The 20,420-nt window shown below is 31.0% G+C and overlaps 1 protein-coding gene and 1 long non-coding RNA gene across 2 annotated transcripts in view; one reads left to right on the plus strand and one right to left on the minus strand.

Annotated features, from left to right (window-relative positions):
- The window catches only part of LOC122269334 (uncharacterized), a 9,216-nt gene extending 1,270 nt beyond the window's left edge, over positions 1–7,946 (plus strand). Inside the window, exon 2 of the long non-coding RNA XR_006225124.2 lies at positions 7,602–7,946. This is a non-coding gene — a long non-coding RNA (uncharacterized lncRNA). The remainder of the gene's footprint in view (positions 1–7,601) is intronic.
- Positions 1–20,420, minus strand: part of LOC107447826 (uncharacterized) — a 124,533-nt gene that overhangs the window by 15,889 nt on the left and 88,224 nt on the right. The window contains exons 8-12 of the mRNA XM_043041886.2: positions 20,020–20,310; positions 17,984–18,136; positions 12,497–12,580; positions 11,168–11,313; positions 9,690–9,804 (exon numbers count right to left, since the gene is read on the minus strand). Coding sequence (XP_042897820.1) covers positions 9,690–9,804; positions 11,168–11,313; positions 12,497–12,580; positions 17,984–18,136; positions 20,020–20,310 — 789 coding nt within the window. The remainder of the gene's footprint in view (positions 1–9,689; positions 9,805–11,167; positions 11,314–12,496; positions 12,581–17,983; positions 18,137–20,019; positions 20,311–20,420) is intronic.

Genomic DNA, 20,420 nt, shown 5'->3' on the forward strand with positions numbered 1-20,420 from the left:
TATATATATGTATGTGTGTGTGAAACATCTTAACCCAGTTTTTTAGGCATTCCGCTATAAATTTAATACTTCTTCCTTTACATAAAATGTCCCGATACAGTTTTTTTTCTATTGTTATGACATTCCATGACGAATGCATAATTTTCATTAGCGCATGACGTAGAATGCCCTAATTCAGCTTTTTTTTACGTTATGGTCTTCTAATTACAGTTAACAATATTCACATAGAACTGTAATTAGTCGACATGTTTCATGCGCTCAAAGATAGGCGCCTATTTTTAAACAACAGAACAAGACAATTCTGTGGCTTCTGATTTTCTTCTGTGGCTCTGATATTCTGATTTTCGGCCATTGTGGTTTTTCATAATAAGTTTAATAAGCTTTACATTTTTTCTCTCTCTCTCTTGACTACTGTAGTTTTCCTACTTTTGTTTCTTACCTTTATTTTTTCATTTTTCATTGGTACGCTTTATATTTCAAATCACTTTTACTTCAGCTTATTTACGTTTGGCAAGTCCTGAAAATGGGCGCCTATATTTGAGCGCTTGAAACATGTCGACAATTATTTCCAATTTTTATATTTTTGAAGCGAATGAAATTTTTAATCAAGTTAACAATTAAGTTTAATGCATTATTGTTAGTGCTCACAAATGTATTTTGAGGCGGGGTCTAAAAAGTTGCACTCACAAATGTATTTTGAGGGGTGGTTCCAGAAAGTCGCACTCACAAATGTATTTTGAGGGGCAGTTCTAAAATGTCATACTCACAAATATATTTTGAGGGGCAGTTCTAAAAAGACATACTCACAAATGTATTTTGAGGGGCGGTTCTAAAATGTTCTCACAAATGTATTTTGAGGGGCTGTTCTAAAATGCCGTTAGCGCACCGAAATAATTTTATTCGATTGAATTCATTTGATTGTTTTACAACAAACGCAAAAATAACAGTTATGTAGGTTCAAAAATTAGTTTGTATTCGGCGATTACTTAATAGAATAGTGAAAGCTCTTTGTTTCTTAAAATCTCACATAACATTAGTTTTGAAAAATTATCATTGCAATTCAAGAATTCAAGTTCGAATTTTAATGAGAGAAAAAATTAGGTAAGATTCGTAACCAAGTTGGTTACACTACATTAAATGTCAATATATATATACAAATAGAACTCGAAAATAACAACTTGGCGATTAATGGGCTCATTCGTAGATAATTCAAATCTGAAAAGAGATATTTTTTTACTACGGTGTTTAGGAGAAGTTTTGTCAAATAATTCATTTCTCAAGTTTGTTTTGCAAACTGCGTTTTTAAAATTGTCTTCAAAGGAGAAAATAGTTTTATTTTTGCAACACCTAATTATTTGTTTTGCCACCAAAACGTGTTTCAAAATCAGTTTCTAAACACGTGAGAGGAATTTTCAAGGATATTAGAAGTTTATAACAAAAGTGATACGTGCTACGTCTTTCATTTTAGGTTTGACAGAAATGAAATAATTTTCTTCTTTAAAGATAGCTTTAGAAACGTGGTTGGAAAAAAAAAAAACAGTTTTCAATTTCATTTTAATGATTTCTTCATCTTACTACTCTGTCACTTCGTTTGTGTCAGAAATTGGTTGTAATTTCGATTGGAAATTAAATAACAATGAATATGTTGCTAGCATTATTTTTTTAAAATAAATTACAATTTGTATTAATATTATGTACAGAGCCCCAGAAGGGACTTTGAGTACATTAGGTAGTCGGAAAGTGGTCAGAAGTTTGTTTGATAATAAATTCCTTTTAGCGGTAATATGTCAATAAGTTCTGCTTAAGTCGTGGTGGCTCAGGGAATAGAACGTCAGCCTATTTATGAGGTGAACCTGATTCGAATCCCAGCGAGGGCTAGTCCATACGAATTCCGCACCTGGCTCACACTAACCACAGTGCTGACATAAAATATAATCATAGACGGATCATGGGTTAGAATCCCTTTGTCGTCAGTCTAGCCGTGAAAGGTTTTCGTGGTTTCCCTCTCCGTGAAACGAAAACGAGGGTTAGTTCCATCAAAAAATCCTCCACGAAGGCATATTTCTCCCAACACTTGATCCAGGAGTTCCCTTGTCCTCTGAATTGGGTTCAAAATTACAAAACTTAAACATCAGTAGTCGTAAACCCAAAATTGGGTCAGCTGTTCAACGGCGGTAATAAAATAAAATAAGTTCTACTTGAACCGCAGTGGCTTAAGGGCTAGACTTCTAATGATGTGACCCATGTTCACTGGCAAATCAATACGAATTCTACTCCCAGCTCGCCCTGACCACAGTGCTGATATAAAATATTCTCAGGAGTAGATCAATCATGGATTAGAATCCCTTAGCCATTGGCATGACCATGAGAGGTTTTCGTGGTTTTCCTCTCCATCTAACGCAAATGCAGGTTAGTTCCATAAAAAAAATCTCTGCAAAGTCTAATTTTCTCAATGCTTGATCCAGGAGTTCCACTGTTTTCTGGGTTAGGTTCTAAATTACAAAGTCATGGAGTTGAACAATGATAGTATTTAACTCAGAATATAGTCTTCTGTTTAACGCTGGTCGTAAAGTGAAATAAAATAAAATAAAATAAATTATATTTCTAGCGATCAGAAAATGAAAAAAACTTGAATTGACATCATTCGTAGAGTTCGAGATAAAATGTGAACACTTAAGTTAGCTGGGAAGTAACAGGAATCTCGAATGGTGTTAATTTTTATGAATTTTCAACTGTATCATTCCACTGTTATTCCACTGCTAGTTTAAAAACATAGTAAAAAAAAGAGAAATATGTGTTACAGAAGAAGAATTTCTAGTTATGGCAATGTTTAAATTACGTGGAACACAATTAACCACCTTTTCACCTTTGGCGGAAATATAACAATAAATACCGCTTCTAGTGATCAGGAAAGATTCAAGCTTGTATTGCTATCAGGCAACGAAAGGCCTAATAGAGATTTGAGTACGTTAGCTAGTAGGAAAGTTATAAAATTTTCAATTGCAAGATTACTTATTCACAGTCACGAAAGCGAATGCAAAATAAAAATGTTGTAATGAAAAAAAAATGCAGGTAACAGAAAACATTCTAGTCATCATAAGCTTTAAATAACACGTGACACTTTTTTTTCCTACCAATTCTAACAGTTTGAAATTTACTAGCTAAAGCTGGAGCCAGCTTTCTCAAAATGTCGCATACCTCTTACATTCCACCAAGAACACCGGGATGAAAATATATTATTTTTCTACGAGACTTTTTTCATATTTTTGTGGTTTTTTGATTACAAAAACAAACTCTAAAATAAGTCTACTGTCGTTTGTTTTTTTGGCGCCGTTAATATACTGCTACTGTAGAACTTCCCAAAAATAGAATACCAAAGAATGAAAAGGAGTAATATTCCGTGTTTTTCTTTTTGGAATTTTCGAATGCTTCTTACATCATATTTTTCAACACCATCCCAATATTTATCTTCTGACGTTGTTGAATGTTGGAACATTCCTTCGGGATTACAAATTATTTTTGTTGAACTATTTTGGAATGATATTAATTAGAGCTGGCAAACTTTTTGTCTAGAGATATCAGTGGGTGAAGCGAGAGAAAAAGTCACTGACTTCTTGAAATAAAATGGTTTTAACTTTGTGACATGCAGTGCTAGTAAAACCTATTTTCAGTGAACATTTACAGTTTGTTAGAAAGTATAAAATTGTTTTTTTTTAGCTTGTAACATTTTTGTTTACGTCTTCAGTTTTGTATTTTTTTCGATGGAAAGAAAGTGCTTATTAAAAATAACAGATCGGGAAAGAAAATGGTGCTTAAAAAAGTGCTGCCAGGTAGCAAGATGATGCAAAACAACAAGCTTGTAGTCAATTCCAAGCTGTCTCCCTATAGGGAGTGGATTGTTATCATTTTTTTTTTGCAGGTGCAGAAAGATAAGGTTGTATGCCCGTATTTTTTTTGAAACAGATACAGCAGAGAGCGATTCCAAAATTCAGAAATCGGAAATAAAATATTAACTTTCTAGCAAAAAAATATTGAAAGCATTTTGATACTTTAAGTTTGCCACAATTCGCATTTGTTTTGATTTTATGTTATGATATCCATTCATTTGTCTTCAGTAATTAGGATAGCTTTTTTTATTTTTCTTGCCCAGAGGAGGCTACGAGTTGTACATAATTTAAATCAGACAAAATAGAAAATGGCCCTTTCACTTAAAAAAAAACTTCTGTTGTAGGACTACCAAGCAATGACATTTTATCTTAAAAAATCATCAATATAGGTCATACCAGACAAAGGAATACCGGACAAAAGTCTAACATCAGTGACAGAAATACCAGGAAATGGCACTTTATTTTAATAAATCACAAGTGTAGGTAATATCTGGCAACTGAATACCGAACAATGGTCTTTACACAAAAAAAAATTACATCAGTGTCAGAAATACCGAGTAATGGCACTTAATCTTAAAAAAATAATCAGTGTGAGTAATACCAGGTAATGGAATGCCGGACAATTGTCTTTATTCTAAAAAAGAACGTCAGGGTCAGAAATACCGGATAATGGCATTTTACCTTAAAAAATCACCAGTGTAGATAATAATGGGCAATTAAAGCTTCAATGTGAAGAATACCGGGCATGAATATATCGGGTATTGGCACATTTTACCTACTAAAAATATCAGTGGTGGGAATGTGATGTATTTTTTAAAGCTCTAAACTTGTAAAAAAAAAAAAGACAAAAATTTACTTCTTATAGGAAGGCACCTAGGAATATAAAGATTATAGCTTTATTCCTTTTGTTTTGCAATCTTGTTGCCGGGTGATACCATAGTTTTGTATTAAACATGAAGTGTGAATTTAGTGAATATATTTCTCAGAAAATGTACTGCAAGCATGCATCAATGCCTAAAATATCCCACTACCAAATGTAAATGCATAAAAATAATTGTAATCATATTCATGAAAATAACCAAGTAAAATTACAATTTTTTATCGTCCATTTGATGTGAAATTGCCTTGCCATTTTTACTACAGTTAAGCTTCCAGTTTACCTATTATTAGCTCTCACTTCCTAATTAAAACCTCAAAACTTGAGATTTTAAGTTAATATTTATGCATTTGGAGTTATTAAAAAACTGAGGAATAAAAATATATTTCTTTCCCTCTTAGATTATTCCTCTTAAAACTGGTGTGTATTATCTCTGCATATATGTACATTTTTAATGAATACATTTATTACATGATGCGTTGTATACCTATGAAATTGGGCCATTCAATTTGTTTGACCTTGTATATCTGCATAAAAACTGTGGTCTACTATATCTCTAAAGTCTAAACGTTAAAGTGGTATCTTGAAAATTGAAACTTCTGATAGTATTAACGTAAATTTACTACTACTGTAAGATTCGTGGAAACCCTCTTAATATTAACATATCCACAGTATACAGTGACATATGCAGTGATATCTTAAAAAGGGAAATTTCTGATAGTATAAGCGTAAATTAACTTTAATATTCGTGGAGACACTGTTAATATTGACATATTCGCAGTATACAGTGACATATACAGTGGTATCTTAAAAATGGAAATTTCTTGTAGTATTAACGTTAATTTACTACCATTGTAAGATTCGCAAAAATCCTGTTAATATTGACATATCCATAGTATACAGTGACATATACAGTGATATCTTAAAAAGGGAAAATTTCTAATAGAATTAACGTCAATTTACTACCACTCTAAGATTCGTGGAAACCCTGTTCTTATTGACGCAATATCCAATGATATACACAGGTATATGGTATCTTAAAAATGGAAATTTCTGGTAGTATTAGCGTTAATTTACTACCATTGTAAGATTCGTAAAAATCCTGTTGATATTGACATATCCATAGTATACAGTGACATATATAGTGGTATCTTAAAAATGGAAATTTATGATATTATAAACGTAAATTAACTTTAATATTCGTGGAGACACTGTTAATATTGACATATTCGCAGTATACAGTGACATATACCGTGGTATTTTAAAAATGGAAATTTCTTGTAGTAACAACGTTAATTTACTACCATTGTAAGATTCGCAAAAATCCTGTTAATATTGACATATCCATAGTATACAGTGACATATACAGTGGTATCTTAAAAGTGAAAATTTCTACTAGAATTAACGTTAATTTACTACCACTGTAAAATTCGTTAACCCTGTTAATATTAACATATCCATAGTATACAGTGACATATAGAGAGATAACTTAAAAATGAAAATTTACTACCACTTAAAGATTCGTGGAAACCCTGTTTATATTGATATATCCACAGTAGCTTCAAATTTATGAGTTCATCGAGTCATTTGTTCGATTAAGTGCATTATTGATTTATTAAAAGCATATCAAAAGAATTCTCTGTTATCTATTGTCAAAAATGATGAATAAAAGTAACCTAAATAGGGAATCGAAAAACAGAGTAAGAATTTACCTTTCTAATAGGAAATTCTTGTTTTGAAATTGAATAGATAACAATAAAGTGTGTTGACATTGAGTGTAACACATTTTTAACAATCTGCCAAAATTTACAGAAACATTTCGAGTAATAAATACTCTCCTTCACTTCTGAAGCCGAAATTACTTGAAAAGAATGACTGAGAAAAAAATGGAAAGTATTATAATTGAATATAAAAACATTTTTACATGTTTTATTACTTTAAATTTTTGAGAATCAACAGTTTAATTCAGTCTTTATTTTTCATAGGATATACGCTGTATTGTCAATCAAAAAATGTTTATTAAAAAAGAAAATGAAAGAAAACTATGAAACTTCAGTTTTAAACTTGCAACAGGTAATTAAGTTAGCTGATTAAAAACTTCAATCGCTTCAACAATATGTAAATAGGAAATAACAACCAACATGTTTCAAGCGCTCAAAAACAGTTGCCCATTTTCAAGACTTACGAGACGTTTTTGTGAAAAAAAGAGATTTGAAATATAAAACGAAAAGTTGCTAGTGAAAATGGAAAAATAAAGGTGCGAAACTCAACTAGAGAAACCACAGTAGCCGAGAAAGAAATAGGAAGATGTAGGCACTTTTTTTACGTTGCTCTAGAGCTGCACAATGGGCTATAGGCAAAGGGCTGGGAAACATCCCTGAGGATGATCCGAAGACATGCCATCGCAATTTTGATCCTCTGCAGAAGGGATGGTAAATAAGAAGATGAAAAACAGAACAAGAAAAACCACAGTGGTAGAGAGGGGCAAATCAGAGCAAAATGCATTTCCACGCGCCATGGAGAAGTGTAAATAATTAAGATTTAAGTAAGTAAATCGAAGCATCAAAATTCTTTCTGATTATTTTATATATTTCTCTAAATATCTAAAGCAAAACTACATATGCTGAAAAGGACAAAGGAAAAATATTATGCTTTCAAAAACCATATACTTATTATGATTTTTTGAAAAGACAAATCTATAACTATAGTTACAAATAATTCATATTTCACATCATTATATCTATTTCGCAGCACTATACATAAAAAAAACATAGTTTAAAAACGCTCTTTTTCAATGTTTAAAACCATTTTAGTAAACTTCCTGATATTATTTACAGGAACCGTTCTCTTGTTTTCAGTCAATTCATTCTTGTTTACGAACGATCCGTCAAACGGAGACGAAGAAACGGAAAAAGAAGAGACGAATGATGTTTATCTTTTTCCGTACAGACCCAATTTACTCTTACTACTCCACTACGCTTCCAATGATTTTGAGGAAGAGAAGGATTAGAAGAAACGGACAAGGACGTAGACTGACATTTAAAAGTGTTAAATTAAAAGCAATATTTTCTCTGTTTATAGTCTGCAGCACTTAGCCTGTCTGTTTATTATTTTAAGTTTTGAGGAGCCTTTGCTTTGCTTTATTGATTATGCTGCTATTAAAAAAAGATATTGTTATAAAATTTTCTTTTATTATTTATTTAGAAAATAAGCTCAAAGATACATTGATTATTTGACAAAGATTATTTAACATTTATTATTTGACGTTGATTATTTGATAAAGCCTAAATAAATACAATTCATTGAGCAATTCACTTGACAAATCAATTAACCCTTTCTTTCTTGCAACCGGCTAAAATAACGGGATGAAATTTTGTATTTTATTTCTCGTGCCCGTGATATTTTCGGGATGGAGTGTTCAAAAGAAACTCGCAAAAAAGGTAAATACAATCTATTTCTTATGCCCGGAATTATGTTTTATTTCTCAATATATACACCAGATGGCACTATCAGACTGTTCGTAAAGTGATAGTTAGTTTATTTTAAACTAGTTGTCAGCATTCATCAAACATATATAATTGCGAGTAACTAAAAAAATAAAAATGAATTCAAACATTGCACTTAAGTTTATATAATTTTCTTGAAAAATCATTGATCATATCTTTGAATCATATGATCATTTTCTTCAAATTATATGACCATTAAGGGATTAACTTCATTTATTAAAATATCTTTAGTTAGAGTGTAAAGGTTCTTTGATTAGTCGTAGTATTTTATAAAATAAAAAAAATTACGTTATATCAATTACAATCAAACTAGTATATTAAAAGGATGAGCGTAAATAAAGTAATGAAATAAAATATTTTTTTTAACATTTGCTTATGTTTTCCTTTAGCCCTAACAATATTCACAAAAAAATTCCGAAACTTCTGCAAAATCTCTAAACCATATATATTCTAATTGCAATTAACATAATTTGTTGTTCGAGTTTCCGAGTTTCATATAAATTGTATAAATTTGTCTACTTATAATTAAATATTAAGTCCACGTCTTAAAATATGTACTGTAGCAAAATAAACAGGGGACAACAAAAACAATTATTTAGTTTTTTTTTCGAAGAGCTATTTCAAAGTTAGCCAAGAAGAAAAGATCATATAAAATATCCAACTTCCCGTTAAAATTGGAAAAATCTCAGAAAAAAATGTATATAATTTCGAACAGTTGGGTACATGCAACTCGAAAAGAAGAATACTGTTGAAATTACACGGTTGGGCATAATCACGTGATTTTATTTTATTTTATAACAGGCATTGAACAGCAGACCCAATTCTGAGTTTACAACTATCAATGTTCAACTCCGTTGCCTTTCAATTTTGAACCCAATCCAGAAGATAAGGGAAGTCCTGGATCAAGTATTAGGAGAAACTTGCCTTCGTGGAGGACTTTTTGATGAAACTAACCCGAATTTTCGTTATAAGGACAGGAAAACCACGAAAACCTCCCATTGTTAGCCTGATGACAAGGGGTCTCTAACTCATCCGTCTGCCACTGAGGATATTTTAAGTCAGCACAGTGGTTGGTGCTAGCGGAGTGCGAAATTCGTATCGACAGTCATCGCTGGGATTCGAACCTGGCGAGCCACATTGGGAGGCAAGTGTTCTATCCCCTGAGACACTAATCACGTGTACTTGGTGTATTGACTTGGCGTATTATGGCTCTGAATTAAATTTCCGATCGGATTTAATTGGATGCCTGCAAACGTTGTCACGTATGTATCGAATCTGATTGGCTGCTGAATAGTGGCCTAAGCAAATAACACGAATAATCCACGCGTGACGTTGTTTGCAACTATCCAATTATAAGAGTATAGCAACATTATTTCAAACCGGGTAGGAAAAGATGAATGTTATTTTGAGATGAAATACCTGATTAATCTGTTCTAGATGAAGTTCAATTTTCAGTTGAGCTTCTCTTAATGCTTCTCTATCTTTGTGGTGGTATGGGGTCACTTTGTAGAGTCTGCTTAATAGCAGAGGATACCTATAAAATATTCCAAAAATTACAATCATTACAAAAGGTAAGCAAGAAGAAAAGTGCTTATAATTACAGTAATAAATGATTAAAATTATTGAAAACGCAAATCTGTTATCAAAAAGGTGTTTACAAAGCGTATAAATCCAACAAAATAGAGAGACTTGAGATTTTGAAAATCACCTTTTCGGTTTCATATTAGTACCGTTAGGACGATGTTATTGGTTAAGGAGCTGACCTTGCATCAGAAAGGTCCTAGGATAGAGTCCCGGACTAGGCATGAATGTTCCTTCATTCTCTGTTCTATCTTCTCTTTACTGTGGGAGCAACGTTAGCCCATCTTGTATAGTGTCGATGAAAGAGTGGCCAACAAATCTGCCCATCTGACATTAATTTTGCACCAGGTAGAGTTTTCAGTGATCCCATTTCTGACAGCACTGTTAAACCGATTTTATAACTTTAATTGAAACTTTTCGAAAGTCGAGGGTTTAAACAGCATATGGGATGTACAATATTCCAGAAACAGACAGGTGCTACCTGTTTGAAAGGACCTTCATAAAAAGTGTCCTGGTAGCAGATTTTGTTGAAGTTTGTGTACTCGTAATATCTTGCATACTTGTGTACTCTAGTGCTCTTGATATCACCTTGCTGCGTATGTACGCTAGTACGACAATCCGTATTATACGCAGCAAGTCTGGTGGTGACAAAAACTTCTAAATGACATATATCTGTCATTTTATAATTTGTTGTTGTTGTTACTTGTGCACTTGCGAATCAAGCGAACTCTTAAGTCAGAGAATGCGTTTCTTGTTAAGTGGCGCCATTTATGACCAAGAATGTGACTGCAACCATACACACGTCACAACCCATTTTACACTGAGGACCCATTCATTCATCCACAGATCGTAATTTTGACCTGAACTAGAGAAAGATCAATCTCCAATTCAGTATTCCAGAGATATAGATTCTTTGTGGGAACTTGGAGGACTCTGTGATCTCGATCGATTTAATGTGCCCCAGTCACCATTTAATACACGGGGATTCTTCGGCTTTCGAACTCCCGAACACGAACCCAACGTCTTACCAACCAAGCTATCACGGCCCCATTTTGTATTTTAAATTATTGAATCAGCCATGGCATTAACTTCGACCGAATTTGGATGTCCAAGGTCAGGGGTGAACTACGTAGTCTGATTGAAATGATTCCTACCACGGCAGTGAAATGGTTCTATACATGGGGCTGAGACACTTTGCTATGGTCAGGTGTGTTGCAGTCGTTGCAATTCCATAGTCGTATACAATAAAAGGTGTACTTTTATTATTTGAATGAATCATACCAAATATAAGACAACATTCTCAACCATAGACTTACTTAGTGACCCTTTGCACCGGGACCATGAGAAAGGCGGAGAGGTTCATTCTCCTGAGGAGAGTGTTCTCCATCTGTGACACTTTCAAGAATATCCTCAGGAGTTCTTTCTCCTTCTCCAAGTTGGTTAGCAGGACGGACGCCGAACCCTAAAACAAAATAGAATCCGTTTTAAAACTAAAAGAATAGTTAACTAAGTATATTGTGATTATAACTAAAATCGTTCCAGCATTTGTTGTAATGGAAAACGATGAAATTGGTGAAAGAAAGATCATACCAACACAATGAACTTAATTTTTAATTTTATTAAAATATTCATCATCAAAGACTTCATCGTAGCAATGCTGAAATATAATAATTGATGTCCGTGAAATATAATAATTATAACTGTTGAGTTTTAATGGCGGATGCAAAATAATATTGAGTGCCATATGACAATTCCATTTGAAACTGTTGCTGGAAAAAGTAAAAATTTAAACAAGGCATTTTTTTCTTCTAAGGAAGTTGAATTTAGTTTAATATGGTTCTCATAAGTTTGAAGTCAAATATTTCGTAGTGAGATTTTATAGCAACAATTTTTACCTTATCATCTGTTGTTTTATTATAACGTGAATATTTTAATTGATCTCTAAACGTATTGCATTGGACATTTGTTAAATCAGAAGAGCTCAATTTCGTTATATATAATAGAGAGTTTTTGCATAGCATTTGTCTCACGTTAACCGTAACGCTAGCTTTATTTTATACTCCTTAGAGACGTGATGATTTGTAGGGAATTTTTCGCTCATGCGCTGTAAAGGAATAAAAGGTTAGGAGAAACTACAACTCTATGCAAAATCTCTCTAACTAAAGTTTAGTTTTAACACGGAAACAATACAAAGTTATTTTTTATTTATTCATGTGTTTTTCTCAAATATTAAAGGCAATAATTCTGAGACTGAGAGAATGAAAGCTCGTGAGCACAAAATCTAAACTCTTTTAAGAAAATAACATGCAAGACACTTTTTTTTTGCTGCAAAAAATTTTTTCAAAAACTTTTTTTAATCCTCAAAAACTTTACTTATATTTAAGAAATATGAAGCAGAATTTAACAACATTATTTACTTTACGATTTTTACGGGCATCAAATTTGAAAATATAATTTTCCGACAGTCTATATTAATTCATTACTTTATTTTACTATAATTGAAAGTTGCACTTAAGTTGACAGATTTATTTGTTTCAATAATAAATTTTAACGGTATAAACTGCTGTACTTAATTTGGTTAAAATACTTAACTTGAAATAAAATTAGATGGAATTAGAGAATGGGTCCCACAAAAGAGAATTTACCTGTCTAATGCAATAAACCTCAAATGCTCTCAGCATTGTTGTCGTCTCTAAGAATATTTTTCCTATATTTACAGTGGTGTAATCCTGAAATGAGAGAAACATATAAATAATTAAAATAGTGTAAATAATAATAATAATACTCTGAGTAAAAATGTATGATGAAAACTTCGAGAATATGGTACGTTTTACTGTGCTTCTGGTTCTATGGGAACGTTAAAAAAATCAGTAATTTTTATCAAAGAACTTTGGTAAAAATATTGGTAAAATTAACAAAACATATGGTTTCATAATATGTGATAAAATGTTTAAAATGTGTTAAAATTCGGTAATTTTATCATGATACCTCTGAGCATGGCATAAAAATCCTTTATTCGGTAAAATTTACTTTCCGTTTTTGTATTCCTTACAAAATGTGTTGTAATAATAACTATAACTTTAAAAATCAGAATTTCCGATAAACCATTACGATATGAAAGGTAAAATTACCAAAGGAATGGTTTAATTAGCTTATTTTTGGATTTTATTAAGAAGAATTATGGTTTTTAATTTATTTACCAGAAATATCATTACTGTTCATTACTGTAATTTCACCAAAATTAGAACTACTCAAAGTTGTGATTTATAATTTTACTATTTGTGTATGTTGCCATATCTCTGATACCATTTGATGATATATTAAAAAAATATATTTGCATACAATTATAAAACCAAATTATTAAGATAAAAAAATAACACAAAATAATTTTTTTAAATTTTATTCAAATATAGTAATGATTGGAAATGAAATTTAATTCTGAAATTACCCCTTCACAAAAATTAACAAATTTATTGGGGTTGAAGCCTAGAAGATGGATGTGGCTTTATTATAGCAAACGTAAAAGGAGAACTTGTTTGATGTACTCGATGCAACTGAATTAAAAGATACTATAAACTATGTCTGACGTAAAAAGTGCAGAAAAAGATGGAGTTTTGGAAACAAAAAAAGTAGAATTTCTTAGGCAGAATTCAAATGAAGAAAAAAAAAATTTCAAAACATACATAATTGCGAAATAGTCATTATTTGTATAATGAGGAAAGTCAAAAATTTTCATGAATCAAACATACACAGAAAGAGTCAAATGTAAAAATGGGTTAACATAGCATTACTTCGATAATTTAACTTTTTTTAAAATAGTACACTCTGTGGACACATTTCTTTAAAAAAGAAACGTCAATTCTAGATCATATTCCATAGGATTTAACTACAGCATCCCACACATATTAAAATCACTGCTTTAAATTGTAAACTTTAGAACATAATTTCCCGAAAAACACCTGTTTCACCCACTCCTGTCTTAAATATGACCTGAAGCCTATTGCGTGGGAGGGAATTATGATACCATCTGGACAGTTGATAGAATTCAGATACTCAGTCTGATCTTCCTTGTTATATGTTTTTTGATACTTAAATAATCGTGTAATCATCCTCTTTTGCGTCGTCATCCTTCTTGTTTTTATCTTGTTAATCATTCTATAAATAAAATATACCATTCTTTATCTGCCTAAAAATATTTATAGGTTAGAAGGTTTGAATTTCGTAGAAATCATTTCCTTTTCACTTTAATACAACTTTTGGATGTACAGTGCACGGAAAAAAAGAAGGAAAAAAAAAACAGAACATCCTGAATAACTTTTGAAATTTCTTAGACTAAATAACTTTTCGAATTTGAGAAATACTATTTTTTTTATAATTCAATTTCCCAGGATTTCGATCAAATTTTCCGATTTCGATCAAATTTTGTATAATGCCATTTAAAATTACATTCTTTAAAACGATGAAAAAATTGTATACCTAACAATTAAAAAATTGACTATTATTAAATAAAATAATAAAAAATAAGAAATGTTGAAAAAAGTTTTTTTCCCGTGGAATTATCTTCGGATAAGCGAATTTTATTATTGTGTGCAAAAATATTTCTGTTTGTTTAGAAAGTTCTTGAGATCTGGAGCAATACGCCAAAAGAAAATAACATTAAGGGGTCCAAATTTTAGACTGCTTTCCTGACAAAACTATTATGACTCTATTTCTCTGCCTGCGGCTACCCCCAATTACTTGGGGGTCAGAAATCCGAATCCCTCGACAATAAGGTGTGTTTATCCAGAGAAAGCATAATCAAATTACGGTATAAAAATTCGGCACTTTGGCTGCATCATCAGTAAAATACATTTTTACCGTAAAATATTATACCTCAATTTTTACTGTTATATTTATTAAATTAGAGTGATTCAGTAATTTTACGGTAATTATTACTGAAGATCAAATTCTTTGTTCCGCTAAAAATGGACTTTACAATAAAAAGTATCGCCATCCTGTGTGCCGGTACTTTTTACTGTAATTTGATCAGTAATTACTTACAGTGCACAAAAACATAAGCAGCAAATAAAAAAATTTTACGTTTTCAAAATTAAATGAATGAAAATGCATACATTGAAAGAATATGCTTTGTTTTTATGATGCTCTGATTTAACACACCGCCTTATCTAACAACTGAAATTTCAGCGGCATCTTGATCTAGAGTCTCTTTAAATTTGTTTACATTAACAACATGCATATGCAACCTAAACAAGAAGTTGTAGCACTTCCGCAATTATTTTGGGAAATTTGTACTTCTTAGGGTTTTCTTTCATTGTGAGTGAAAAACAAGCACATGAGTAATTTTATGTCACTCGGAAATCGATGGTACAGTTGAGGCGGCAGTCTTCTGAGTTGTCAACTAAAACATATAAATAGACGCACATTATGTGTATACTTTGTTACCCCTGCAACAAGTGATCAATCAAACGGATGATTTTTCTAGAAATAGTCTTTCAAATTAATAACATGTCTTTATGTATATATCACGTTTTCTAGAAAATTTTCTTTTTCTTTTACTAACTTATTTAGTATATTAGCAGCTCTTCTTACATATGTTTCTTCACCGAGAAAAATCGTATGGTCAAAAACTATCAGAATGTGGTAAAATTTACCGTGTTTCTGGGACTATAGGAACACCAGAAAGTTAGGAAATTTCTACCGAATCATTTTGGTAATGATTTTAGTAAAATTAACTATAAAATAGAGTTTTATAATATGTGATTGCGTTTAGCAAATGCGGTAAAATTAGGTAATTTTATCATGATACCGTAGAGCATTGCATAAAAACCATTTATTTGGTTAAATTCACTTTTCAGCTTCTAAATGTGTGGTAATAAGAACTATAATTTTAGAAACCAGAATTTCCGGTAAACCGTTACCATATGAACCAAAATATTTCCTAGGGAATGGTTTAGGAGCCAGATACTTTACAAACCAGAATTATGGTTCTTTTTTTATAATCAAAAATTTCATTACCTTACAGTACTGTAATTTTACCAGAATTTATTTTCTCCGAGTAATTTTATAATTGAAGAAATCAAATTTTTTCACGCTTAATAATTTAATGCTTTGTCAAGTCTGTTACTATTTCAAATGTAAATTATTTCACAACTTCACAATAAGTATTTTTATTCTTTACGAAATTTGTTGCCATTATTATTTTTAAATTATTTTAGTTTAATTAAGTTAATTACTTTAGTTTTTTTATTCTTTTAATTAAATTACTTTAATTTTATTCATTTTTCCTTGTTGAGTCCATAATTTTAAATTAAATTGAGTTATTGAATCACATTGAGTTATTATCTTTATTTCTTACCGAGTCTGTTATATTATTTTCAATAACAAATTACTTCAAGTTAAGTATTTTTATTCCTTGTCAAGTCCGTTACTATTATTTATTAAATATAGCAACTTCAAGCTCAATATTATTCTTTAGTTAAGTCGTTACTATTATCTTATTTCAAAATATTTCTCGCTAAGTCTTTTTATTCTTTGTGAAGTTTGTTATCATTATTTCAATATCAAATTACTTCATAAAATTTTTTTTCTTTGTGACGTTCAATATCATGTTTTTGATATTAAATTATTTTACGCTTGATATTTTTATTGTCAAATCCCTTACTATTATTTTTAATAATAATTCCTTTACATTGCATATTTTTATCATTTGCCAAATCCGCTACCATTGTTTTTAATATAAATTACGCTAAGTTTTTTATGGCGAAGTTTGTTATCATCATTTCAATATCAAATTACTCCATAATATTTTTATTCTTCGTCATGTCAGTTTAATTCTTCAGACTTTGCATTTTAATTCTTTGTCAAGTCCGATACCATTATTTTTAATATTACTTCACGTTAAATATTATTATTTTAATTCGTTATCATAATTTTAATATTAGAACACTTCGCGCTGAAGAAATTTTTTTCTTTGTCAAGTCCACAAAAATCGTTTTTAAGATTATAATGAATCTTTTGCACTTTTAAATAAAAGTTCTGTTTATTTTATAGTTTAAGAAGAGGTTAATAATATTATCTAATCTGAAAATAAAAGGATACTGATTTTTACGAGATTTGATTTGGTTGTCAAATCCGCTATCATGTTGACCGTAGGGCGATTCTATCGTAAGGTCGACCAGGTGACCAAATTTTTAAATTTAATATTTTTAAGCAAACCAGGTATTATTTTCAAGGTAAAAAACTGAAGATATAGAAATAATGACTTTTAACTTATAAATATCAGTTTTCAGTAAGTTACAGACTGTTAAAAGATTCATTTGAAATTTCATACTACATTATTTGAAATTTCATACTACATTATTTGAAATTTCATGCTACATCTTTTGAAATTTCATACTACATCATTTGAAATTTCATACTACATCATTTGAAATTTCATGCTACATCATTTGAAATTTCATACTACATCATTTGAAATTTCATACTACATCATTCGAAATTTCATACTACATCATTCGAAATTTCATACTACATCAATTGAAATTTCATACTACATCGTTTAAAATTTCATACTACAGCATTTGAAATTTTAAACCACGATAAGTGAATCTCTAACAAGTATATTTTTTTTTTAAAAAAATAACACTAATAATAAATAGAAAATGGAATAAATAATAATTAAAATAAACTATAACAAAACACGTTATCTTGCATAAATGTGTAGAAACATTTCCCATTTTGATTTACCGAAGAAATTCTCAAGATGCACTTTTGATATTTTACGTCCGTCACCATGCAATCGATCCGTAGCCTAATGGTAAACCACAATATTAGTACTCTGAACATTAACATTGCACATGGCAGCATCCATGATAAAGTTTTAAATTGCACCATATTTTTCTCAAGTTGAACAATATTAAACAATATTTTGCAATTATTAAACAATATTTTGCTTGAACCCTTTTCAAAACTTCCGACAGAGTTGCTAAAAACTTGAAATTAATCTCGAATTTAAGTTTTTTTAATTTAACTTCTTCAACGCCAAGCATTACATTCAAGCGTATGCGGTGAAATTGGGCTGTAAATTACTAGTTTGAGTTCAGATAAATAAAAAAAGTGTCCATATTTCTTACTTCGTCTCCTTGCTCCATGGCTATGTCTGTGGCATCTTTCAACTTTTCAGAAAAGTAAGCATTAACTAAGATAAGCTCATCTAAATTAAGGAAGATTCCATTCAGTTGCTCTTTTGTGAGTAAGCCGGCCACCTCCATTGGACTTTTGAACTCCTATAATTGGCAACAAAACAACAGTTCTTGAAATCAAGAAAATTAAAATTGTTTTATAAGTATGAAATCATAAATCTGAAACTATACTGATCTAAGTGGAAAACAATAATTTCATTTTTCTGTTGTTAATTAATGTACGTTTTGTTGAAAAGCCAATTTTGGTCTTTCTTTGTCGAAGTTTTAAGAAACTGCGGAAACTGTGAAATTTACAAGATAAATTAATAAATAAAATTATTATTTAAATTTTTAAATGGTTCATTAACATGCATAATTTAAGAACATTTTTCCAAGGGTATACAGGGACTCGTATAAAATATCAGACTTATTATCCAAGTTTTTTTTTTTCAATGCCCACCTGGAGAATGATCTAGGTCACACAGGCAGCCGAAGGACAGATTTGCTGACCACTCTTTCAGAGGCACCATATTAGGTGGGCCAACGTTGATCCCACAGTAAGGACAGATAGTACAGAGAAAGAAAGAACATCCATGCCTTGCCCGGGATTCGAACCCAGTACCTTTCTGATGCAAGGGCAGTTCCCTAACCCCTACACAGGCCGGTCGGCTTATTATCCAAGTAAAAGGAAAGAAAAGGAACACCAAACAATTATATTGACGCTAGGGATACTTAATTAATTGATTCTATAAATACCTAAATTATTTAAGTAGGTACGTATTATTGGTTCTTTGTTATTGGGTTTTATAAGGCCCCACAAAATGGAATAATACGACAGGTTTAGCAGGCTGCATATTTTTAGATATTTGTTTAAAAACAGTGCGACCATTCTTTGAAAGCTAGACTGACTTGCATCAGCATCTAATAAAAAGCGAGCAAAGTTATCTCTGGTTATAAAGTTTTCAGAGAGATAGTTCCGGGGGAGGGCGAATTTGCAATCCAGGAGCCTTTAATGACTGATTTTTTGAAGATTTTTCCTCTTTGCTGTAGTTGATCATAATTATAATGCAAGCTTTTATTATTTTTGAAATTTGTTCATTGAATCAATAAAAAGTCAAGAATTAAGTTTTAAGAGAACGTTATTTAAGAGAATGAAATTTAAGAGAATGAAATTTAATAGAATGAAATTTAAGAGAATGAAATTTAAGAGAATGTTAAACTGGAGAGCGGGTCGTTAAAGGCCACTGGATTGGAAAGTTGCTTCCGGGGGTTAGCAAACGCAATGAAGAGGGGTTGGAGTCTCTGGTCTCTTTTTATCTACAAACAACTGCTGTTCTAAAAAAATTCCTCCGCTCTCATGTATGTGTAATTTCTTTAGTTTGTTAACTATTCTTTCATCTCTTAGGTAACCAGTTTTAAACAAAGACGATTTCTCTGAGTTAGAATGCTTTTACGAATCTTTACAATGTCATAATATGTTTACATAATTGTGTTGCTATTGTATCATAGTAAATAGTTATATCGCTGTTTCCTTTACTATTGCTTGTGGACCTTTTTTTTAATCTATTCTCCCAGTATAATGAAAATGCTATATTTTATTATTCATTCTCACTTATTTATCATACTTTATTTCGATAAAAATTTAATCATTAAATAAATTTTATGATTGCACTGATATCGTATCATTATAGGTACTTTATATTATTATGAAAAAGAGGAAGAAAATAGTTAAACAAAATTAATGAAACAAATGACACTTATAATTTTTAAAAAATACATTTAATTATAAGAAGTAATAATTAATTCAATTTATTTATTTTCCATTAACTTAGCGATGTTATTTACACTTTAAACGCTGTCTCGCGCTACAATCGATGCAAATTATTGGTAATAACAATAAAATTGGAGTGCCTTCAAAGATTTTTTAACTTAATCTTTGAAATAAATGTATAAATACACAATATATATAAAGGCTGAAACTAACGAACCTCTTTAATTATCAACAGATCCTTGCCGTATTTAAATTCGGTTTCCACTATTTCCGTCACAATCTCTTTCCTTTCGGATCGCTTTTTATCACATTTTTCGCACACTAGAGGGCAGCAGTTCAAACTATCGGACTGCTCCGCTTCTAGCTGTTGATCACAGTCAGCACAAACTTCGTCGTTGCGACGATCAACACTTGGCTTCTTTCGTCTCGTGACAGCTGGTTTACTTGTTTCACTACCAACTCCACTGTCGGCCCTTTCAATTTCAACGCTACCAAAGTGACGAGTTTTCTGAAATGAAAAAATTACCTGAATTAAAATTAGAGCTCATAATAAAAAATAAAAAAAAGAAAAACATAGTATTTTCCCCTCTCCCGTAATTTACAGGGGGGGGGGGGGGG

This window comes from Parasteatoda tepidariorum, chromosome 7 (assembly GCF_043381705.1).
Source record: "Parasteatoda tepidariorum isolate YZ-2023 chromosome 7, CAS_Ptep_4.0, whole genome shotgun sequence".
Classification (NCBI taxonomy): Eukaryota; Metazoa; Arthropoda; class Arachnida; order Araneae; family Theridiidae; genus Parasteatoda; species Parasteatoda tepidariorum.